Raw genomic sequence first — 21736 nt, 5'->3', positions numbered from 1 at the left:
TCCTTCATTTTTTATCCAAAAAACAGGCAAAACAATGTTGAATTTCCATGGAGCCTAGATAGCTTAAGGTACCTAGCAACCCATTAAGTAACAGTGACCAAATCAGTGCTGGTATAAATCAGGTTCGCTAAGGGATGGTTTCCCTCTGGTTTTCTTCAGCCACATACTGAGCTAACGTAGTATAACTAGAGAAGCTTGAATCTGATGCCCAAAGGATTCCCATATACTAAACTAGACTTACATCATCAGGTCTCAACATATAGGAGGCATAAAACTTTGATGTTAAATCTTTAGAGGGCATTTTCATCTCAATTGGGAATTTGCAGGCAGGTTTAATTCTCAGAACATCCTGATTTCAACATTAGCCACATTGGCTGCAGCAGAATACATTTTATTTGCTGCAATACAATTTTTTTTTAAGCAGTTTAAAAAAAAAAGGCAGGACTCTGCCTTTTACTACTATTCAGTGACTCCTTCTGGAGAGGAATATGTGTGGAAATTGGTTGAGGTCAGAATCAGTTGAATGACAAGTTAGTACTTGTATTGAATCTTGGTTAGACCACACTTGGAATACTGTGCACAGTTCCGGACTCCATATTATAAAAAGGATATAGAGGCACTGGAGAATGAGCAAAAAAGATTCACAAGGATGATACCAGAACTGAGAGGATATACTTGATGGAGGTCTTCAAAATAATGAAAGGGTTTGATAGAAAAGACATAGAGAAGATGTTTCCACTTGTGGGGAGTCCAAAACTAGAGGTCATAAATATAAGATAGTCACTAATAAATCCAATAGGGAATTCAGGAGAAGCTTCTTTACTCAGACAGTGGTAAGAATGTGGAACTTGCTGCCACAAAGAGTATTTGAGGCAAATAGCATTGATGCATTTATGGGGAAGCTAATAAGCACATGAGTGAGAAAGGAATAGAAGGTTATGCTGACAGGGTTTGATGAAGAGCGGTGGGAGGAGGCTCATGTGGAGCATAAACGCTGGCATAGACCAGTTGGGCTGAATGGCCTGTTTCTGTGCTGTAGACTTGATGTAACTACTAACTAGACTCACACATGACATGAGATACCGGAGAGCTGCCAACTCTCTTAGAACTGACAAGAATCAGTGCCTTCAGAAGCATATGGCAGAAATGGGGAGAGAATTAGGGAAAAAACTGAATCCACTTCCCACTGCTTCAGAGTGCAGTTTACTGGTGTTCCAACACACTGCACCACAGCATGTGATTAACAGTAGTAAATTAGGAACAGTGAAATGATGACATTCTGAATGGATCATTGCCCCGTCTTGCAAAACACTTTACTTTGGTTGCTCTTTAATACAACAAACTGCTACACAATTGCCAGTTTTAATATATTTTCCTTTTTTTTTAAAGAGGAGGTAGCAATTACCTTTCTGTCCCTGAATGAAGACAGAGTCTGCAGGGGTTCGGTGCTTCTTTTTCCATTCTCTTGGTTAATGCAAATCATTTGGCATCTGCTGCACAGCCCTACAATCTGCAAAATATTCGTCATGATAGTGAATATTTTCTGCCATATAGACTGCTTCTCATGTCATTCATAATCAACTATATGCTGGTAACGAGTTCAAAATAAAATGTATGAGTATTAGATAACAGAAAATGTATGAGTGCTAGGGTGGGTTGGAGAAATCAAAAGATTTGTACCTGTGGTTCAATCATATAATTTTCATCATCCATGATATTTGTTACATGGAGTACTTCAGTTCAAAGAATGTACAGCAGTTTTTACACTTTTGTATGCTACACTCTCATGTTAGGAGTTCAAAAGTATATCTGAGTCCTTGTGCTTTTGTTCATAGTTTTCTCTTTAACATGCCTGGAATAATTCTTTTTAAAGTAGAATGGACTTATGAATATAAGGTATTCTCTCATATATAGTTGCCAGTAACGTCTGTGGGCGTTCTATCAATTGATCCCATAACTTTGGCGGAAGATTGGGGGAAACTTCGGGGAAATGGTGTAAATGGCTGTTTATGTCCTTTTTCTGGGGTTTTTGCTGATCCTCCGCCAGATTGGGGAACCCCTGCAGAAATTCTACCCCTTAATATTTTAAGGTTGAGCAGAGGAGCCTCCACTCTCGCAAAATATCATGAGAGATTCTGTTTACATTTATAAGTTGCGCAGGATGTCCAAAGGACCACACAAGCATTTTTATAACTTGGCTTCACAATGCACATTAATTGTCCTCCACACAACAGTGTGAAATGGCATCTCCACTGGGGTCTCACACCAGTACATTCTGCATATTGGGATCCAACTCCAGAATTATAGGCCCTGAAAATCCATAGGGCCATTTACACTGGTGCTGTGCCCTGCAAACAGGACCTCTGCCCACCGATTGCCTGCAGCACTGACCTTGATAGAGAACGCAGGATCAACTAAGTTAAATGCCCATTAGTGTTTTAGTAATGCAACTCCCATGTAACACAAGGAATACTGTGCAAGTGGGTGCAAAAATGTATATGACAGGCTTATAAAAAGGCTGAATGGTATGAAGATTGCAACAGGCAGCTGGGGGAGCAGCGAGGAAGTACTGGACATATTGCAAGGCTGAGGGTATATGTCATAGAGGACCCATGTGAGTTTTTGTAGCACTTTCAAAACATGTCTTCAAATGGAGGACCTCAAAGAGGCACCCAAAGAAGGGTGCAGGGCATTGAAAGAATGCAGAACAGAACATAATTTTACTGAGACCAATCTACAGACACTCCTGAACAAAATGCACCAAAGGAAAAAGGGATTGTGGGGTGCTCATGGGGGGGGGGAAACTCTCAAACATTGTCTGGTGTACCATGTGGAGTGAGGTGGCAGTAGCACTATTCTTCCTTGGGTATCAGTACATTGTTCACACTCTGAAATTAACAGAAGCACAAATAACCCTTCACACTGCACTGTGGCTAAGGGGTTCATAAAAAGGGACATAAAGCTAACCTGAGTAATTAAAGACCAGTTAGTTTAACATCCGCGGTAGGGGCAATTTTGGAGTCTCTAATTAAGGATGAAATTACCATGTATCTGGATAGAGAAAACAGAAGTAGCCAACACTGATTTCAAAAGGGACAATTGTGTTTGACAAATCTTACAGAATTCTTGGAGGAGGTAACAGACCTGGTAGATGGGGGAAATTCAGTGAGCAGGATGGCTGCTGTTCACTTTTGAGTTCCTTGTATAGAGGAGCATGTGCACTTAATTTCTGGTCAGTTATCAATCAGAAGATATAAACTTGCATGGTCATGTGAAGTCAGAGGTCTGATGTGATGCTCTAGGATGGGAACTAGGTTGAAGGAGTTTATGTGAAGGTGGGAGAAGCAGCAACGGCAGTGATGACAAAGGTAGATGGTTAAACAGTTGAGAAAATTTCACAGATAGGTTGGGTTCTGATGCCCATGCAGCTGTCACTAAGGGGTTCTTTGAATGATGGTCCTCTTGACGTTCTATTCCATGTTGTTCTGCCTCCAAAGCAGCTAAGGCCACCTACCCAGGAATCTTCATGTACAGGCCTTTTTGGATTACAAAGTCATGCAGCTACCATATGTGCAATACATGATCTGGAGCATATTGCAAAGCTCCTCCTGATCTATCAAGGCAGTGAAAGTGCTCCTTTAAGATCCCAATGGTTCTCTCTCTGCGACTACTCTGGTAGAAGTTCATACCTAATTCCTCAGCTGCTGTTCTTGCAACTTTTATCCATATTCATGCCCATTCACTTGACTATCTTCCTTGAAGAGCTCAGGTAGAACATAATTCATGAGGAAGAAGGCATTATGGCAAATTCCCGCAAACCTGGCATTCACGTGAAAGACTCTTTGAATGTTGTCACACCCAATCTGGACTTTCAACGAGTGGTAGCCCTTTCTATTAAGAAAGTTGAGGGGGTTAACTGTAGGAGCTTGCAATTTTATGTAACTATTGCACCCTGCATCGGGAAGCCAGCAATGTGATTATGGGGTAGGACATTTAGGACTGAGATGAGGAGAAATTTCTTCACTCAGAGGGTGGCGAACCTGTGGAATTCTCTACCACAGAAGGCTGTGGAGGCCAAGTCACTGAATATATTTAAGAGGGAGACAGATAGACTTCTAGACACAAAAGGCATCAAGGGATATGGGGAGAGAGCGAGAATATGGTATTGAGATAGAGGATCAGCCATTATCATATTGAATGGCGGAGCAGGCTCGAATGGCCGACTCCTGCTCCTATTTTTCTATGTTTCTAACTGAATAACCCTATCATGCTGCTGTGCTTTGCGGCCATGCAAAACTGGATGAATTTCCCAGCTCACCTGAAAAGTGTATCAGATACTTGATGAATGCAAGCCCGACGGCTCATTGGGTAATATTACACAGGTCCCCTGTGGCTGCTTGAAATAAACAGGTGACATAAAAATTGAGTGTGGTCATCAGCTTCACAGCCACAGGCAGAACTGTCTGGGTAGATGATCTTGGCCGCAAGTTTTCATACAGTATCTGGCACAACTCTCCTACTGTCTCTTTAGTTAAGTGCACTCTATTCATGCACTAACATATTTATAGGATCTGCATGGTCTGTAAATTCTTTAGGAGCTTTGGTAATCTGCCCAGGTATGTCCTGTCCACAAAAAGCAGGACAAATCCAACCTGGCCAATTACTGCCCCATCAGTCTACTCTCAATCATCAGCAAAGTGATGGAAGATGTCATTGACAGTGCTATCAAGTGGCACTTACTCACCAATAACCTGCTCACTGATGCCCAGTTTGGGTTCCGCTAAGACCACTGTGTGCAGAAGCCTTGAAGTCAGCAAAATGTCCTTCAGCACCTGCCACAGCACCAGCACCTTGTAGACTTTCGCAAATTGAAACAACTATAGAAAGCACCAAACACTTGTAGAATTGTAACAACAGCCAGAAGAAATCAACCAACAACTAACGTGCAAGTAGTTGATGATCCCTTTAAATAGCGCTGGTGGGGGTCCTTCCTGCTGCTGAACGAGTGTTCAGCTTTGCAAGGTTAAGAGAGGGAGCACTGAGCTCCAAAATGGCACCGCTAGCGTCAAATCAGTGTTACACACTGATTGACATCATGATCTGCCGGCTCTGCATACTTCTGGCGGACGTTCACTAACCCCTGCAGCAATATGGCATCCGCCGTGATATGCCCCACAAGTGTGTGCGTGCGCCATGGATGCAATTTTGGAGCTGTAAGGGCACTCGTAGCGCCCAAACACGGGTGCTAATGAGCCCAATTTCTTCCCATTAGACTTTATCACCTGGAAAAAAGGCATCTGAGAGATGATGTTATAGAGGCAGATAAGATTGTTAAGGAAATAGAAAAAGTAACCCACAATATCATTTAAATTAAATTGCAAGAGTAGAACAAGAGGACACAGGTCCAAACTAGTAAAAGGTAAATGTAGGATTGCTATCAGGAAATTCTTCAGAGAATGATTAAGATGTGGAATAGACTTCCAGGTAGAATATTGGAAACAAAAACCATGGAATCATTTAAGAAACAATTGGAGGCTACAATGGGAGGATTTTAGGTAAGTTCTGGATAGTAGAATTAAGATTGGCTGAATGGTTTTCCTTATCTATAACTATTTTGTGATTATGATCTTTAATCCTTCCAACAATATGTCTAATCCCAATTTCTGAAGTCAGAAAAACATCTCAACTGCATCAGTGTGACATTTTCCATATCAGCCATGTTTGTAACCTCTCTGAAAAAGTTTACCAATTTAGGGCCAATTAATGCTGAATTATATGCAGGATTGTGAACTCACACCCACTTGGAACTAGGTTGAGACAGACCAAACTAATTTCACATGTGACCCTTACAGAGAAGAAACTTTCAATCTATCAGGTTGAGCTGGATAAAACTAATGTCCTCGAGGTGAAAAGTTGGGGTGATTTTGTGCTGCCAGATAGGAGCCGTGGTTCACAAAGAAAGCGAGTTAGAGAATCGGGGCTTCAGTGTTTTAGCCGTATCTCCGACCTGCATACCCTACAAGCAACTCCCCGCTGAGAACGCAGTATCATGGGCTCACCCCCACTGTGCCAACACACTGCACCAGGCAAATCTTCTAAATTGACTGTTTTTATATAAACAAGTCCCTTGCCGGCAATTTTCTCAGAGCTGTGCCCGCTTTGCTCCCGTAACTTCACTGGCAGTCTGGCGGAAGCTCCGTTTCCGCCAAGGTTATGGTAGTGGAGTGGGAGCAGCTCTGCAGAGATTTCCGACCCATGTTCTAAGAAAAGTAAAAAGACTGAATAGATCAACAATAATGAGGTACAGCTTTATTAGAAAAATAACACTATCTAGATATTAGGTGTCTCCATATACTGTGAGCAAACTGTTTGGTAAACGACATCAGACAAATTTATGTATAAATGTCTAAGTTGTTACTCATTGATTTCCTATGGCATTATTCACAGGTAATCTGGGGTCTGGAAAATGGATGTGATGTTTAACTGCTAACTTGGGCAGTCCCTTTAAAGGCTACTGTGCAGGTACTCTCTGTGTGTACATAGTCTAAATAGATTCTGTGGTAGTGGAACATTGCAGAGTTTATTCGGTGCTTGTAAGTCTCTGGTTACAGGTCAGAAAAAAATTGCTTGTTTTCGCTTTTTTATTTTTGATATTTTGGAGTGTGTCATCTGAATTGTGACAGACATGCTTGAAACGGTTTATATAAATATATGTAACAGTTCGTGTGAAAATTTCTATTCACCTGAAAAGAAACGCCATCTATATCCATCTCAGCCCAGTCATCTTCCTCATACGGCCTCATTGCATTTATCACAAAGTTGGCACGAAAACGATGGATTAGTTCCTCAGTTGTTAATGCTTCAGCAGAATTAGCATCTCTTGTTCTATCTCTGCCACAAATACAGAAGGACAATCACATTCAACAAAGACTTGGCATTATGAGGAGATAATCTGGAGAAATACCTCAAATAATCAGCAGCTTCTAAAACCATACATACTGAAAAAGAGATAGTGAAATGTACCCCAGAACCTCATAGAAAATAACCTTTACCAAACTGACCACAATGAATTTGCTGAAATGTTAACAATTTTTTTCTAATGTTTCCCAAAATGTGCTATTTTTAGGATAGTAAATTCAGTAACCCCTCACTCTAACACTCAGTTTAGGAGTCATTGAAGAACTAAATCACAGAGCAAGACATTATAGCAAAGTTGAATAATCTTTACTCACCAAGTAACAACAATTTACATTATGCCACAATCGTGATATATCAGAGGGTTTTGTGACACACTGGGGCTGACATTACACCTTCCCCTTACCGCCAGGGTGCAAGCCGGAAGGCATATACCTGAAGTGCGCTTTGCCAGACCTGGCCTGAACCCGTTTGTATGGGTGGGTGTTACGAATTTGGATGTCTTCATGATGTCATGTCGCTCTTTTATGCAGTTTGAGTGCCATATTTTTATGTAGGTTGACTGCCATTGCCCTTTATCTATTTGTGCTGGAGGGGGACCCAGGAGCGTAACAATGAAACTTCCTTGTGATCTGGACTGGATTTCTGTGTCTTGTATGTACTCCTTCAATTTCACTGAAGGTGGATCCAGTTAATACCGGGTGTGGTGATGTTTGGTCAAAATCAGAAGCTGCTTTATTCCACAGTAGGGAAAACTTAGAACAACGAGATGGATGAGAGTCACTTGATATAATTTGTACAACATCTGTCCGCATACTGCTACAAAAATACAACATGTGAGCGCTAGTCCAGTCTGGTAGAATAGCTCACTCAAATTAAAAGCACAATCTCTCTGTACTGTGTCCTGCCTCAGGAATAACAGTTTAGTCCGGTTGCAACCTTCTGTTGCTCAACTGCCTCTTGGTGTCTGTGTTGTGATTTTTAAAAGCTTCTCTCACAGAGATCAAAAAAGATTTCCAATGCCAAGGTGCGAAATGTCCTTCTGAATAACCAGACATAGCTTATGAATTGTTCATTGTTTGGGTCTCGGAGAAACCACTTCCCATCCGCATTGTCATTACCATTCGCCTGTCTCCTGATCCGCAATTCAGCAAGGGGTTGTCTTGGGAATCTAACCTCTTTTAGATAATCTTGTTCGAAAAAAATACATCTTAACATAGCTCGTGTCCAAGTCCATTCCATGAAAAAAATGGCCGAACCATGACCGTGTGTTCAGATCAATTAAATCAGTCAGATGTACTATAGGCGAGCCCATCCCTTGTGCTTGGAAATTGGGGAAGAAATGCAGCAATCCAAAAACAGGAGCCAGAAGGCCTCCAGCCCGAAATCCTTATCTGGCTGGTCCCATGGAAAGAAGTCACTTACTTTTTGACTGCCCACAAGTTGACACCCAGACCTGCTCAGATCTTTAAATGCTATTCCGAGGTTGTGCCTCCAGGGTGCCCTCCAGCCTCTCTTCACCTCAGGTGAAGGCATTACTATGCAATAATTTAGTTCAAAGCTTGTGCAGAACTTTTACTAGCCCTGTTTTTGGAATGCACTCTAAGAGAAATTTGCTTTGTCTGGACTTTCAGTGGGCTGTACCATGGTAAATCCACTAGTTTCCATAATATTTCAGTACTTGCACCTGTTGTAAGTGCAAGTACTCCACCTCGCTCCCTGGAGGACTTCCAGACATCTCTGGGCATCGCAAAGGGATTGTAGACAGGTATAACAAGTCTCCATGCCTTTTTCTGCCAAGCGCAAGACAGAGGAAAATTGGCCGTAGAAAGACTTCCAATTGCTACCTTTTGATATTTTGACAATACATTCATAGAAACATCTGACATTAATGCACGTTTGATCAACCACCCAATGAAAGTGTTGCCAATAAATCTTCAGTATTTTCCGAATTAACTCATTTAAACCCTGCCAATAAATTCAATAAATCACAGCTATCCATCTTACTAGTACTGTTAAGGAAACATCCCTGCAATAATCAGGGAAAAAATTAATTGTCACTTGGAAAAATATGGGCTAATAAATGAAAGTCAGCATGGATTTGCTAAAGGAAAATCGTGTTTGACTAATTTGATTGATTACATAGAATTACAGAGGATATACAGCACAGAAATAGGCCACTAAGCCCAACCAGTCCATATCAGCGTTTATGCTCCACTCGAGCCTCCTCCCGTCTTTCCTCATCTAACTCTATCAGCATAGTCTCTATTCCCTTCTCCCTCATATGCTTATCCAGCCTCCCTTTAAATGCATCTATACTATTCGCTTCAGGTACTCCCTGTGGTAGCGAGTTCCACATTCTCACCATTCTCCGGGTAAAGTTTCTTCTGAATTCCCTATTTGATTTCTTGGTGACTATCTTATATTGATGGCCTCTAGTTTTGCTCTTCCCCATAAGTGAAAGCGCTCTCTCTATATCCACTCTATCAAAATCTTTCATAATTTTACAGACCTCTATTAGGTCACCCCTCAGCCTTCTCTTTTCAAGAGAAAAGAGACCCAGCCTGTTCATCCTTTCCTGATAGGTATAACCACACAGTTCTGGTATCAGCCTTGTAAATCTTTTTTGTACCCTCTCCAGTGCCTCTATATCCTTTATAATATGGCGACCAGAATTGTACACAGTGTGGTCTAACCAAGGTTCGATACAAGTTTAGTATAACTTCTCCACTTTTCAATTCTATCCCTCTAGAAATAAACCCTAATGCTTGGTTTGCTTTTTTTATGGCCTTATTAACCTGCGTCGCAACTTTTAGTGATTTCTGTATTTGTACTCCGAGATCCCTTTGCTCTTCTACCCCATTTAGATTCTTACTTTCCAAGTAATATGTGACATCCTTATTTTTCTTACCAAAATGTAATACATCACATTTATCTGTGTTCAAATTCATTTGCCAATATGCCCATTCTGCAAGTTTATTACTGTCTTCTTGTAATTTGTTGCAGTCCTCCTCAGTATTGACTATCGCCCTCAATTTTGTGTCATCTGCAAATTTAGAAATTGTGTTTTTGATTCCAAAGTCTAAACCGTTAATATAAATTGTGAACAACATTGGTCCCAGCACTGATCCTTGTGGGACCCCACTTTCCACCTTCTGCCACTCTGACTAGCTACCTTTTACCCCTACTATCTGTTTTCTGTCTTAAAGCCAGCTAGCTATCCTTCTGCTACTTGTCCCCTGACTCCGCATTCTCTGACCTTATTCATTAGTCTATTACGTGGTACATTATCAAAGGCCTTTTGGAAATCTAGATAAATTACATCTTCTGCATTAGTCTTGTCTACTCACTCTAAGAATTCAATGAGGTTGGTCAAGCAAGACTTTCCCTTTTGAAATTCATGCTGACGACTCATTATCATATTTTTCATTTCCAGATGTTCTTCTGTTATCTCCTTTAGTAAGGGTCCTATTATTTTTCCTACCACCGATGTTAAGGTGACTGGTCTATAATTCTCTGAACATGTTCTATCTCCCTTCCTAAATATAGGTATTACGTTAGCTATCCGCCAGTCCTCTGGCACTACACCTTTTTCTAAAAAGTTATTAAATATATGTAAAAGTGCCTCTGCTATTTGTTCCTGAGATTCTTTTAAAATTCGCGGATGTAATCCATCTGGAGCAGGGGTTTTATCCTCTTTGAGTGTGATTAGCTAATTTAATGTTTCTCCTCTTTTTATTTTAAATGCAGTTATATCATTGCTAATCTCATCTTCCGATGTCATGTCCACCTGATCTGTCTCCCTGGTAAATACTGAAGCAAAGTAATGTTTCTGCCATTTTGCTATCGCTACCTGTGATTTTATTCTGTCCATCCCTTAGTGGCCCTATTCCCATCCTGACTTTCCTTTTTTTATTTAAGTGCCTGTAGAATATTTTACTGTTTTGTTTTCTGTTCCTTGATAATTTAATTTCATAGTTCCTCTTTGCCTTTCTAATTTTTTTTGACTCCTCTCCTAATCTCTTCATATTCTCCCTTGTCATGCTCTCCCCTGCTGTCCATATACTTAGTGTATGCCTCTTTCCTTACCCTCAATTTTCCCTTATGTCTTTATTCACCCATGGTGTCTCATTAGTGTTTAAGCTTATTCTTGCTTTTTAGCAGAATATATTTTTCCTGGACTCTGTTGAACACCATTTTAAATGTTTCCCATTGCTGTTCTACATCATTGTTTGCCATTATTGTTGTCAATTTTTTTCCCCCAAGTTCTATTCTCAGCCCCTCAAAATCAGCTTTTCTCTAATCTGTTTCCCTGGTCTTTGTCATACTTATAGCCTACTCAATTATTATCTTAAAGCGTATTATATTATGGTCACTATTGCCTAGATGTTCCCGTACTCTTACTTCTCTTATCTGCCCTGGTTCATTCCCCATTACTAGATCCAGTAGCGAATCCTCCCTTGTCGGGATTCTTACACTGTGGTGAGAAAGGAGTCCTGTACACATTGTAGGAACTCCATTCCCTTATCCCCTTTACCTACCTCTTCTGGCCAATTAACTTCAGGGTAGTTGAAATCCTCCATGATTATTATCCTATGTTTTTTACTCATTTCCCTAATTTGTTTGCATACTTCTTCCTCCACCTCCCTTTCAGTAATAGGCGATCTGTAGACTACCCCTATTAGAGGGATTGATCCTTTATTATCTTTTATCTCTATTCACGGGCATGGTAGCATGGACTAGTAATCCAGAGGCCTGGACTAATAATCCAGAGACATTGTGAGTTCAAATCCCACCACAGTAGCTGGTGAATTTAAATTCAGTTAAATAAAAATCTGGAATAAAAAGCGCGTATCAGTAATGGTGACCATGAAACTACCGGATTGTCGTAAAAACCCATCTAGTTCACTAATGTCATTTAGGGAAGGAAATCTGCTGTCCTTCCCAGGTCTGGCCTATGTGTGACTCCAGACCCACAGCAATGGGTTGACTCTTAACTGCCCTCTGAAATGGCCTAGCAAGCCACTCAGTTGTAACAAACCATTACAGAAAAGAATAACAAGAATAAAACCAGACGGACAACTCGGCACCGGCTTCAGACATGACCAGTCGACTCTGCAAAGTCCTCCTCACTAACATCTGGGGACTTGTGCCAAAGTTGGGAAAGCTGTCCCACAGGCTAGTCAAGCAACAGCCTGACATAGTCATACTCACAGAATCATACCTTTCAGCCAAAGTCCCAGACTCCTCCATCACCATCCCTGGGTATGTCCTGTTCCACCGACAGGACAGACCTACCAGAGATGGCGGCACAGTGGTATACAGTCGGGAGGGAGTGGCCCTTGGAGTCCTCAACATTGACTCCGGACCCCACAAAGCCTTATGGCATCAAGTCGAACGTGGGCAAGGAAACCTCCTGCTGATTACCACCTACCGCCCTCCCTCAGCTGATGAATCAGTACTCCTCCATGTTGAACACCGCTTGGAAGAAGCACTGAGGGTAGCAAGGGCACAGAATGTAAATCTGGGTGGGGGATTTTAATGTCCATTATTGACCGAGCTGGCCGAGTCCTGAAGGACATAGCTGTCAGACTGGACCTGTAGCAGGTGCTGAGAGAACCAACACGAGGGAAAAACCTACTTGACCTCATCTTCACCAATCTACCTGTCACAGATGCATCTGTCCATGACACTATTGGTAGCAGTGACCACCGCACAGTCCTTGTGGAGACGAAGTCCTGTCTTCACACTGAGGACACCCTTCATCATCGCTGGGTCAAAATCCTGGAACTCCCTCTCTAACAGCACTGTGGGAGTACCTTTACCCCATGGACTGCAGAAGTTGAAGGCGGCGGCTCACCACCACCTTCTCAAGGGCAATTAGGGATGGGCAATAAATGCTGGCCTTGCCAGTGACACCCACATCCTAGAAATGAATTTAAAAAAACATGGATCTATTTCTGTGTTACTGATAGCTGCGGCACTTTTTTCTACTGCCATTATGCTATCTCTAATAAGTACAGCTACTCCACCTTCACTTTTTCCCTCTATATCTTTTCTAAATGTGTTATACCCTGCAATGTTTAATTCCCAGTCCTGATTTTTCTGTAGCCATGTCTCAGTAATCCCTGCTATAGCTGGTTCCTCGCAATGTATTATTGCCTCCAGTTCCCCTGTTTTATTACAGACACTGTGTGCTTTGCTGTACAGGCAGATTACAACTCATTTTTAATAGCAGTTCCTCTCGCTTTATTTTTAACCATCTTTTTACACTCCTGTTCTATAACTCTATTTATTCCCTGGCCATCTATGTCCTCCCTTAGTCTTTCCTATGCTCTCCTTTCCTGTATAATTTATATTTATGCTGGTTTTATTTCTTGTAGATCCCTCCCCCCGCCCCACCCCACCATCTTATTAGTTTAAAGCCTTTGCCACCTCCCTATTTACCCTTTCCGCAAGGACACTGGTCCCATCCCGGTTCAGGTGGAGCCCGTCCCATTGGTACAGCTCCTTCCTGTCCCAGTACTGGTGCCAGTGACCCATGAAAAGGAACCCCTCTTGCCCACACCAGCCATTTAGCCATGTGTTAATTATCCTGATCTGACTGTTTCTATGCCAATTTGCATGTAGTTTGGGCAATAATCCAGAGATTATTACCTTCGAGGTCCTGCTTTTTATTTTAGCTCCTAACTCCTGATACTCCCTCAGCAGGACCTCCTGCCTGTTCCTACCTAAGTCGTTCGTTCCAGCATGGACCACGACAACTGGATTTTCTCCCTTCCTTTCCAGGATTGAGTTCTTTGATGAATAGATGGAGAGGGTTGATGTTATGTATATGGACTTTCAAAAGGCATTTGATTAAAGTACTATGTAATAGACATGTTAGCAAAAGTAAAGACCATGGGATTAAAAGGACAGTGGCAGCATGGCTACAAAATTGGCCAATGCATAGAAAACAGAGTAGTAGTGAACAGTTGTTTTTCAGACTGGAGGGAAGTTTACAGTGGTGTTTCCCAAGGGTTGGTATTAGGATTACTGCTCTTTTTGATATGTATTAATGACCTGGTGTTGGGTGTTCAGAGCAAAATTTCAAAATTTGCAGATGACACGAAACTCAGAAATGTAGTAAACAATGAGGAGGATAGCGACAGACTTCAGGACAATATAGACAAACTGGTGAAATGGGCAGACAAATAGCAGATGACATTTAACACAGATAAGTGTGAAGTGATACATTTTGGGTGGAAGAATGAGGATATTAAAGGGGTAGCAGAAACAAAGGGACCTGGGGTGTATGTACACAAATCTTTGAAGGTGGCAGGACAAGTGGAGAAAGCTGTTAAAAAAGCATATGGGATCCTTGGCTTTATCAATAGAGACATAAGAGTAGAAAAGCAAGGAAGTTATGCTCATCCTTTAGAAAACACTGGTTAGGCCTCAGTTGGAGTATTGTGTTCAATTCTGGGTAACACTGTTTAGGAAGGATGTCAAGGCCTTAGAGTGGGTGCAGAAGAGAATTACTAGAATGGGATGAAAGACTTCAGTTATATGGAGATGCTGGAGAAACTGGGATTGTTCTCCTTAGAGCAGAAAAGGTTAAGAGGAGATTTGATAGAGCTGTTCAAAATCATGAACCGTTTTGATAGGATAAACAAGGAGAAACTGCTTCCAGTGGCAGGAGGGTCAGTAACCAGAGGACACTTGTACACCAAAGCCTGGATATTGCCCAGGTCCTGCTCTAGACTGCAATGGACTACTTTATTATCGGACGAGTTGTGAATGTAGCTGAATGTAGAATTATTAGTGAAAAGTCCCATTCTTGATTGTATGATGAAAGGAAAGTCATTGCTGAAGTAGCTGAGGAACTCCTGCAGCAATGTCCTGGGGCTGTGATGATTGGCCTTCCACAACCACAACCATCTTCCTTTGTGTCACATATGACTCCAGCCACTAGAAGATGGTTCCCTTTGACCCCCTTTGACTTCAGTTTTACTTGGGCTCCTCGGCGCCATATGGGGTCGAATTCCGCCTTGATGTCAAAGGCGGCTACTGTCACCTGCCCTCTGGCCTTCAGCTCATGCTCATGTCTGAATCAAGGCTGTGATGAGGTCTGGAGTTGAGTGGTTTTGGAAGAACCCAAGCTCAGCATCAGTGAGCAGGTGAGTACTTGTTACTGCATAGCACTTATGACTTCTTCCATCACTTTGATAGGGTGATAATTAGCCAGGTTAGATTTGCCCTCCTCTTTGGGGATGGGACACAGTAGGGCAATTTTCCACATTGTTTGGTGGATGCCAGTGTCATAGCTGTACTGGAGTAGCTTGACTGAGGGGTGGCTAGCTCTGGTGTTTGGGTCTTGGGCACTGCAGATGGGATGATGTCAGGGCTAATAGCCTTTGCTGTATTCAGTGTACTCATCTGCTTCTTAATGTCACATGGAGTGAAATGTCTATGCTAAAAAATTAATGCTATTGCCCCAATCTATTTTTTTTTTATCATTAAGAGAACTTGACTGAAATTGTTCCAAATATTTTACATTATTAGCTTTAGAATAGCACAACTACCATCTACTTGGCATCATTTTATATTTTTTTCTTTATTACCCATGAGTAGAGTTATAAAATACATCAGTGTCCTTTCTGGACACATCCTACCTTTGTGATATCTGCTCCTTGAGGTGTAGAATGCTCGCCGTGTTTATGAGAAGATACTGAGCTTCATTCACCAATGAGAGGGAAGATGACTGGGTCAAAGCTTGGCCTTGAACTGAAAATTTAAAGACATCATTATTGTACATGTGGAAAATACTACGGGCAGCATTTTAATCTGTGTAAAGTTATGTTAGGACAAATTAATTGGATATTCCATTTCAGCTTTGAAAATATATAATTATTAGAATGCAAGAGCAGTTTTTCAAAATATGTTTGTTCTTGTTTGCTTTAAAATCTGAAACATTTAACTAGAACTTTTTTCTTCTTTTCTCTCAACAAAGTTAGCGTTTCAGGTCGATGACCTATCATCAGTATTTTGCTTTTGCTTCATTGGTAAATTGTGGTCCTGTTCTGCATGTTCCAGTGGACAATAAATATCCCATGGCACCATTCGAAGAAGAATAGGGAGTACATAGAAACATAGAAGATAGGAACAGGAGTAGACCATTCGGCTGATCATCCAAATTCAGTACCCTGTCCCTGCTTTCTCCCCATATCACTTGATCCCTTTAGTCTTAAGAAATATATCTAACTCCTTCTTGAATATATTTAATAAATTGGTCTCAACTGTCTTTTGTGGTAGAGAATTCCACAAGTTCACCACTCTCTGGGTGAAGAAAGTCCTCCTCATCTCTGTCCTAAATGGCTTATCCCTTATCTTTAGACTGTGATTCATGGTTCTGGACTCCCCCGCCATCAGGAACATCCTTCCTGCATCTAGTCTGTCTAGTCCTGTTAGAATTTTATAAGTTTCAATGAGATCCCCTCTCATTCTTCTAAACTCCAGTGAATATAAGCCCAATCGACCCAATCTCTCCTTATACGTCATTCCTGCCATCCCAGGTATCAGTCTGGTGAATGTTCGTTGCACTCTCTCCATGGCAAGAACATCCTTCCTCAGATAAGGTGACCAATACTCAAGGTGTGGTCTCACCAAGGCCCTGTACAACTGCAGCAGACATCCTTGCTCCTGTACTCGAATCCTCTCGCTATGAAGGCCAACATACCAGTTGCCGTCTTAACCGCCTGCTGCACCTGTATGCTTACCCTCAGCGACTGGTGCACAAGGACACCCAGGTCTCGTTGCACTTCTCCTTCTCCCAATCTATTGCCGTTCAGATAATAATCTGCCTTCCTGTTTTTGCCACCAAAGTGGATAACCTCGCATTTATCCACATTATACTGCATCTGCCATGCATCTGCCATGCATCTGCCCAATCACCCAACCTGTCCAAATCATACTGGAGTTTCTCGGCATCCTCCCCACAGCACACACACCCACCCAGCTTTGTGTCATCTGCAAACATGGAGATATTACATCTAGTTCCCTCGTCTAGATCATTAATATATATTGTGAATAGCTGGGGTCCTAGCACCGATCCCTGCGGTACCCCACTAGTCACTGCCTGCCACTCGGAAAAAGACCAGTTTATTCCAACTCTTTGCTTTCTGTCTGCCAACCAGTTCTCTATCCAAGTCATTCCACCTTGAATATATTCAATGACTCAGCCTACACAGCTCTCTGGGGTAGAGAATTCCAAAGATTCACGATCCTCTGAGAGAAGAATTTCCTCCTCATCTCCGTTTTAAATGGGCGACCCCTTATTCTGAAACTATACCCACTAGTTCTAGATTCCCCCACGAGGGGAAACATCCTTCCTGCATCTGCCCTGTCAAGCCCCCTCAGAATCTTATATGTTTCAATAAGATCACCTCTCATTCTTCTATACTCCACTGAGTGTAAGCCCAACCTGCTCAACCTTTCCTCATAAGACAACCCCTTCAACTCAGGAATCAACCTGGTGAACCTTCTCTGAACTTTCTCCAATGCAAGTATATCCTTCCTTAAATAAGGAGACCAAAACTGTACGCAGTACTCCAGGTGTGGTCTCACCAACACCCTGTATAGTTGTAGCAAGACTTCCCTACTTTTATACTCCATCCCCCTTGCAATAAAGGCCAATATTCCATTTGCCTTCCTAATTACTTGCTGTACCTGCATGCTAACTTTTTGTGTTTCATATATGAGGACACCCAGATCCCTCTGTACCACAGCATTCTGTAGTCTCTCTCCATTTAAATAATATTTTGTTTTTTTATTCTTCCTACCAAAGTGGATAACCTCACACTTTCCCACATTATACTCCATCTGCAAAATTTTTGCTCACTCACTTAATCTATCTATATCCCTTTGCAGACTCTTTGGGCTGGATTTTGCTAGGGCCGGGGAGGCGGGATTGGAGGCGTGTGGGGGATAAAAATCGCAAAACTGGCGTGCGGGCCCAAACCCGCCTCCATGCAATTTTCCTAAATTCGTGTCTGCTGGTCCCGACTCCGTCCCGCCTCCAGGAGGCGGGATAGGCCCTTAAGGCCCTTAACAAGCCCTCAATTGGCTCTGTAATCCCATTTTCCTAACCACTTGCAAGTTTACTCGTTTTCCCACGTGAAACACGTCTGGTGGGAAACACACATCTGAAACCTGGCGGGAGCACAACTGGCTTGCGGAGTAGCAGCTGCAGCTCAACCATTAAATGGCAGATTTGAACAGGCTTTAATTGCAGGTGGCATAACTTTGCTCTCTCAGGTCTGGGGGATCTTTCAGAAGGCATACCCACAGCTCTGGAAGTTTGCAGCCTGACAACCATCTCCAGTGTGACCTCCTGGGAAACCCCTCTCGCCACCTTCACTGAGCGCTTCCTCAACTGAGGCATCTACCAGAAGCATGGGAGCCATTTTTGTCCTGCCCTTCTGGATATTACATGAGGCCGCCCAACAGCAGCAGCAACAACAGTTGCGCCAAGCTGCTGCTGCCCCACCTGAGGATGCACAGGCCAGAAGGGGCCAGCGCATGGAAGGCCGTCGGCGCAGGAGATACCCCCCAAACAAGGTCTACAGACGCAGGGTCAGCTACCTCAACATGTCTGAGCAGCAGTGCCAAAGGCGGCTCCGACTTTCGCGAGAGATAGTGGCTGACATCTGCGCAATGCTGCAGCAAGACCTGGAGCCCAGAGGAGCAGCTGGACACCCCTTATCAGTGGCCGTCAAAGTCACCATCGCACTCAACTTTTTTGCCTCAGGCTCATTCCAGGGATCAGCAGCAGACATCAGCGGCATCTCCCAGGCGGCCGCACACACCTGCATCAAGCGGGTAACCGATGCCCTCTTTGCCATCGCGCACAATCACATCCATTTCACCAAGGATCGAGCAAGTGTCATGGCAAGAGCGGTTGGATTTGCTAATTTTGCAGGCTTTCCAAGGGTGCAGGGCATCGTTGATTGCACACATGTGGCCCTTAAGGCTCCCCATCGCAATCCTGGTATTTTTGTCAACCGCAAGGGCTTCCACTCCCTCAACGTTCAGCTGGTGTGTGACCACAAGAAGGAAATTTTGCATGTTTGTGCCAAGTACCCTGGCAGTTGCCATGACTCCTTCATACTGCGCCAGTCTACTGTGCCTCCGCTATTCAGTCCGCCACACCAACTTAACGGATGGCTACGTGGAGACAAGGGCTATCCCTTGAGGACGTGGCTATTGACACCGCTGAGGAGCCCATCCAACGCAGCTGAGGAGAACTACAACTCCAGCCACCTTTCCACCAGAGCCATGATCGAGCAGACCATTGGTCTGCTGAAGATGCGCTTTAGATGCCTGGATAGATCAGGTGGAGCCCTGCAATACTCAGCAGCCAGGGTCTCCAGAATCGTTGTGGTTTGCTGTGTGCTTCACAACATGGCACAGCGTCGTGGCTTGCAGATGGCCGATGACCAAGTGGCTCCTGACATATCCTCCTCAGATGAGGAGGAGGAGGAGGGGGAGGAGGAGAGCGAAGATGAACATCTTGCAGAGGCTCATCAACCAGCGGCAGCAGTGCGCGAGAACATTGGTGGCCGGCATGCAAGGAACGCGCTCATATTGGGCAGATTTGCTGAGCCTCGCCCATGAGGGACTATTGCCTCGCATCCTTTTACCTGAGCACTGACAATAGCCAGGAACCAGCTGACTTCTAGCGATGTGACCACCATACTGACCTCAAAGTGAAAGTCCCATTCGCAAAATGACACACGCCACAACTACAGCAGTAGCCAACAGATGATTTATTAACATTATTCTGATGGCTTTCAACCATAGCACATTAAATTCCACCCAAGTGACTACCCTTGTGACTATTTGTGCAGTTTCTTTCTCTTACGCGTGCTCCTACGTAGTGGTTCCCCAGTGGCATCAGTAGATGTGGAGGCCCCTTGCTCACTTCCTTGCTGCTCCTGTCTGGACACCTTTGGCGGGCGTCCTCTGGGGTTGCGAGCCTGTAAGGGCTGCGCAACAGTCTGCTGCTCCTGCGGCTGTGCAGGGGTTGAGACGCCGATCTCACTTGGGTGCTGACTCAGGTGGGGCTCTGACCGAGGACTTGTCAGTGGCATGGAAGTTTGAGCGCTTGGAGAGGAGCCCCCACCTCCCTGTTCTCTGCCACCATCATCCCTCTCATGGGTCAGGTCCCCCTCAGCGCTTGCAAGTGGCGAGAGAGCACCTTGCTGCACATCAGGGGAGCCATGGGGACCCGTGTCGGGACTGGCAGTCCTTCTCAGAGGGACTGCCATGAAGGTCTGGTTTCTCTGTTCAATAGCTGCCCATCGCTCCTCCAGAGATGTCAGTCTAGTCTGAACACTCACCATGTTTTCAACACTCGCGCGACTTATCTCCTCCATGGCCGTAGCCAGCCTTTCCACAGAGGTTGCCATCCTTTCCGTGGTAATGCGTTGATGCGCCAATGACTCCACAAAGGCTCTGCTCATGTTAGCGACGGACTCCTCCATTCGCTCCACACTCGCAGCAACCCTGGAGACAAAACCTGCCAGAGACTCCTGCATATTTTCCTGGAGTGCCATCACCGCTGATACTGTGGATGGACCCAGAGGCAGAGGGTCGACATGCAGCTGAGCCGAGCTGGGAGTGCTGCGCCCTCCGACTAGGTCTCTCCACTGCTGTCCCTGTCTCCACCATCTGCTAGAGGCTCACTTGTGAGCTGTGATACACCAGCTGACAACACTACTCTATGTCCCGAAGGTCCCACCGAGGTGTGAGTGTCTGCGCTGGTGCTGGGTGCGTTGCCTTCTGCTGACGCTGCGCCCTCAGAGGTTGCAGCTTCCTCTGAGGAGTCTGGATGCTGAGGCTGAACCTCCTCCTGCGTCCTGGAGACGGGAGCTTGCGATGGTCCTGTGGGGGAGTAAAGGAAAGTGTCAGAGATGAGAGGCCAGGGTTACCTGCACAGTGCTTATTGCAGATGATCAGAGGTCCATCTGCTAGAGCTTCCAAGTCATTATCAGCGAGTCATGCAATGCAATTGAGAGAGTTGGAAAACTCTTCTGTCACCAGCTTGCTCTGCTGCATCGGTCTCTCCGTCCCCCACTTGTGTGTCGTCCTGGATGCCGACGATCTTCAGGATCGCCTCCTCCCATGGGGTCAGCTGGGCTAAGGAGGCTGCCCCTCCCCCTGTCCTGGCTCGCTCTTTTCGGTTGTGAGCTCTCTTTTCCTGCAATGGGGGAGACAAGTGGAGTTTGAGCGAGAATGAAGGAGTGAGTGTAGAGAATCGATGGCATAGATGCTTAGAAGGAGAGAAAGATGGAGTGAGATGGCAAGACCAAGGGCCCTCCCTATGTGATGTAAGTTGTTTTCATAGCATGACAGTGACAGGGAGTGTGAGGGCTGCATAGTCCATTAGTTAGGTGAATGTGACCATAGAGAGAAAGGGAGTGGGAAAGGGTGCATGGATGTCAGTGTCAAGTGGGATGTGGAGGAAGAGATTGGTAAAGCTGAGAGCTGGTGAGGAAAGGCAATGGGGATCAGATTAAGAGTGATGGGAACATCATACTCACTTTTCCAGTGCGCAGAAGGTCATGGAAGCGTTTCCGACACTGGATCCATGTTCTGCTGGTATTCGAGCTGGCGTTCACCTGCTCTGCCACCCTCAGCCACACAGCCTTGTTTTGCTGGGGTGGCTTCTTCCTCCCCGAGGAGGGGAAGAGCACCTCCCTGCTCTCTGTCGCTCCCTCCACCAATGCCTGGAGGGCTGCCTCGTCAAATCTGGGGGAGGCCTTACTCCGATGTGTCGCCA

The 21736-nt window shown here is 44.2% G+C and overlaps 1 protein-coding gene across 2 annotated transcripts in view; it reads right to left on the bottom strand.

The window, feature by feature from the left end:
* mocos (molybdenum cofactor sulfurase) overlaps nucleotides 1–21736 on the bottom strand; it is a 489344-nt gene that overhangs the window by 40150 nt on the left and 427458 nt on the right. For both annotated transcript variants that reach the window (XM_085988161.1, XM_085988162.1), the window contains 3 exons: nucleotides 15570–15681; nucleotides 6744–6891; nucleotides 1406–1510 (listed from right to left, as the gene is read on the bottom strand). In XM_085988161.1, the coding sequence (XP_085844287.1) occupies nucleotides 1406–1510; nucleotides 6744–6891; nucleotides 15570–15681 (365 nt within the window). The remainder of the gene's footprint in view (nucleotides 1–1405; nucleotides 1511–6743; nucleotides 6892–15569; nucleotides 15682–21736) is intronic.

Source organism: Somniosus microcephalus, chromosome 5 (genome assembly GCF_052327205.1).
Source record: "Somniosus microcephalus isolate GS21.2 chromosome 5, FLI_Smic_1.0, whole genome shotgun sequence".
NCBI classification, from domain to species: Eukaryota; Metazoa; Chordata; class Chondrichthyes; order Squaliformes; family Somniosidae; genus Somniosus; species Somniosus microcephalus.
The sequence above is the reverse complement of the archived record's forward strand: the minus strand, read 5'-3'. Positions and strand labels throughout refer to the sequence as shown.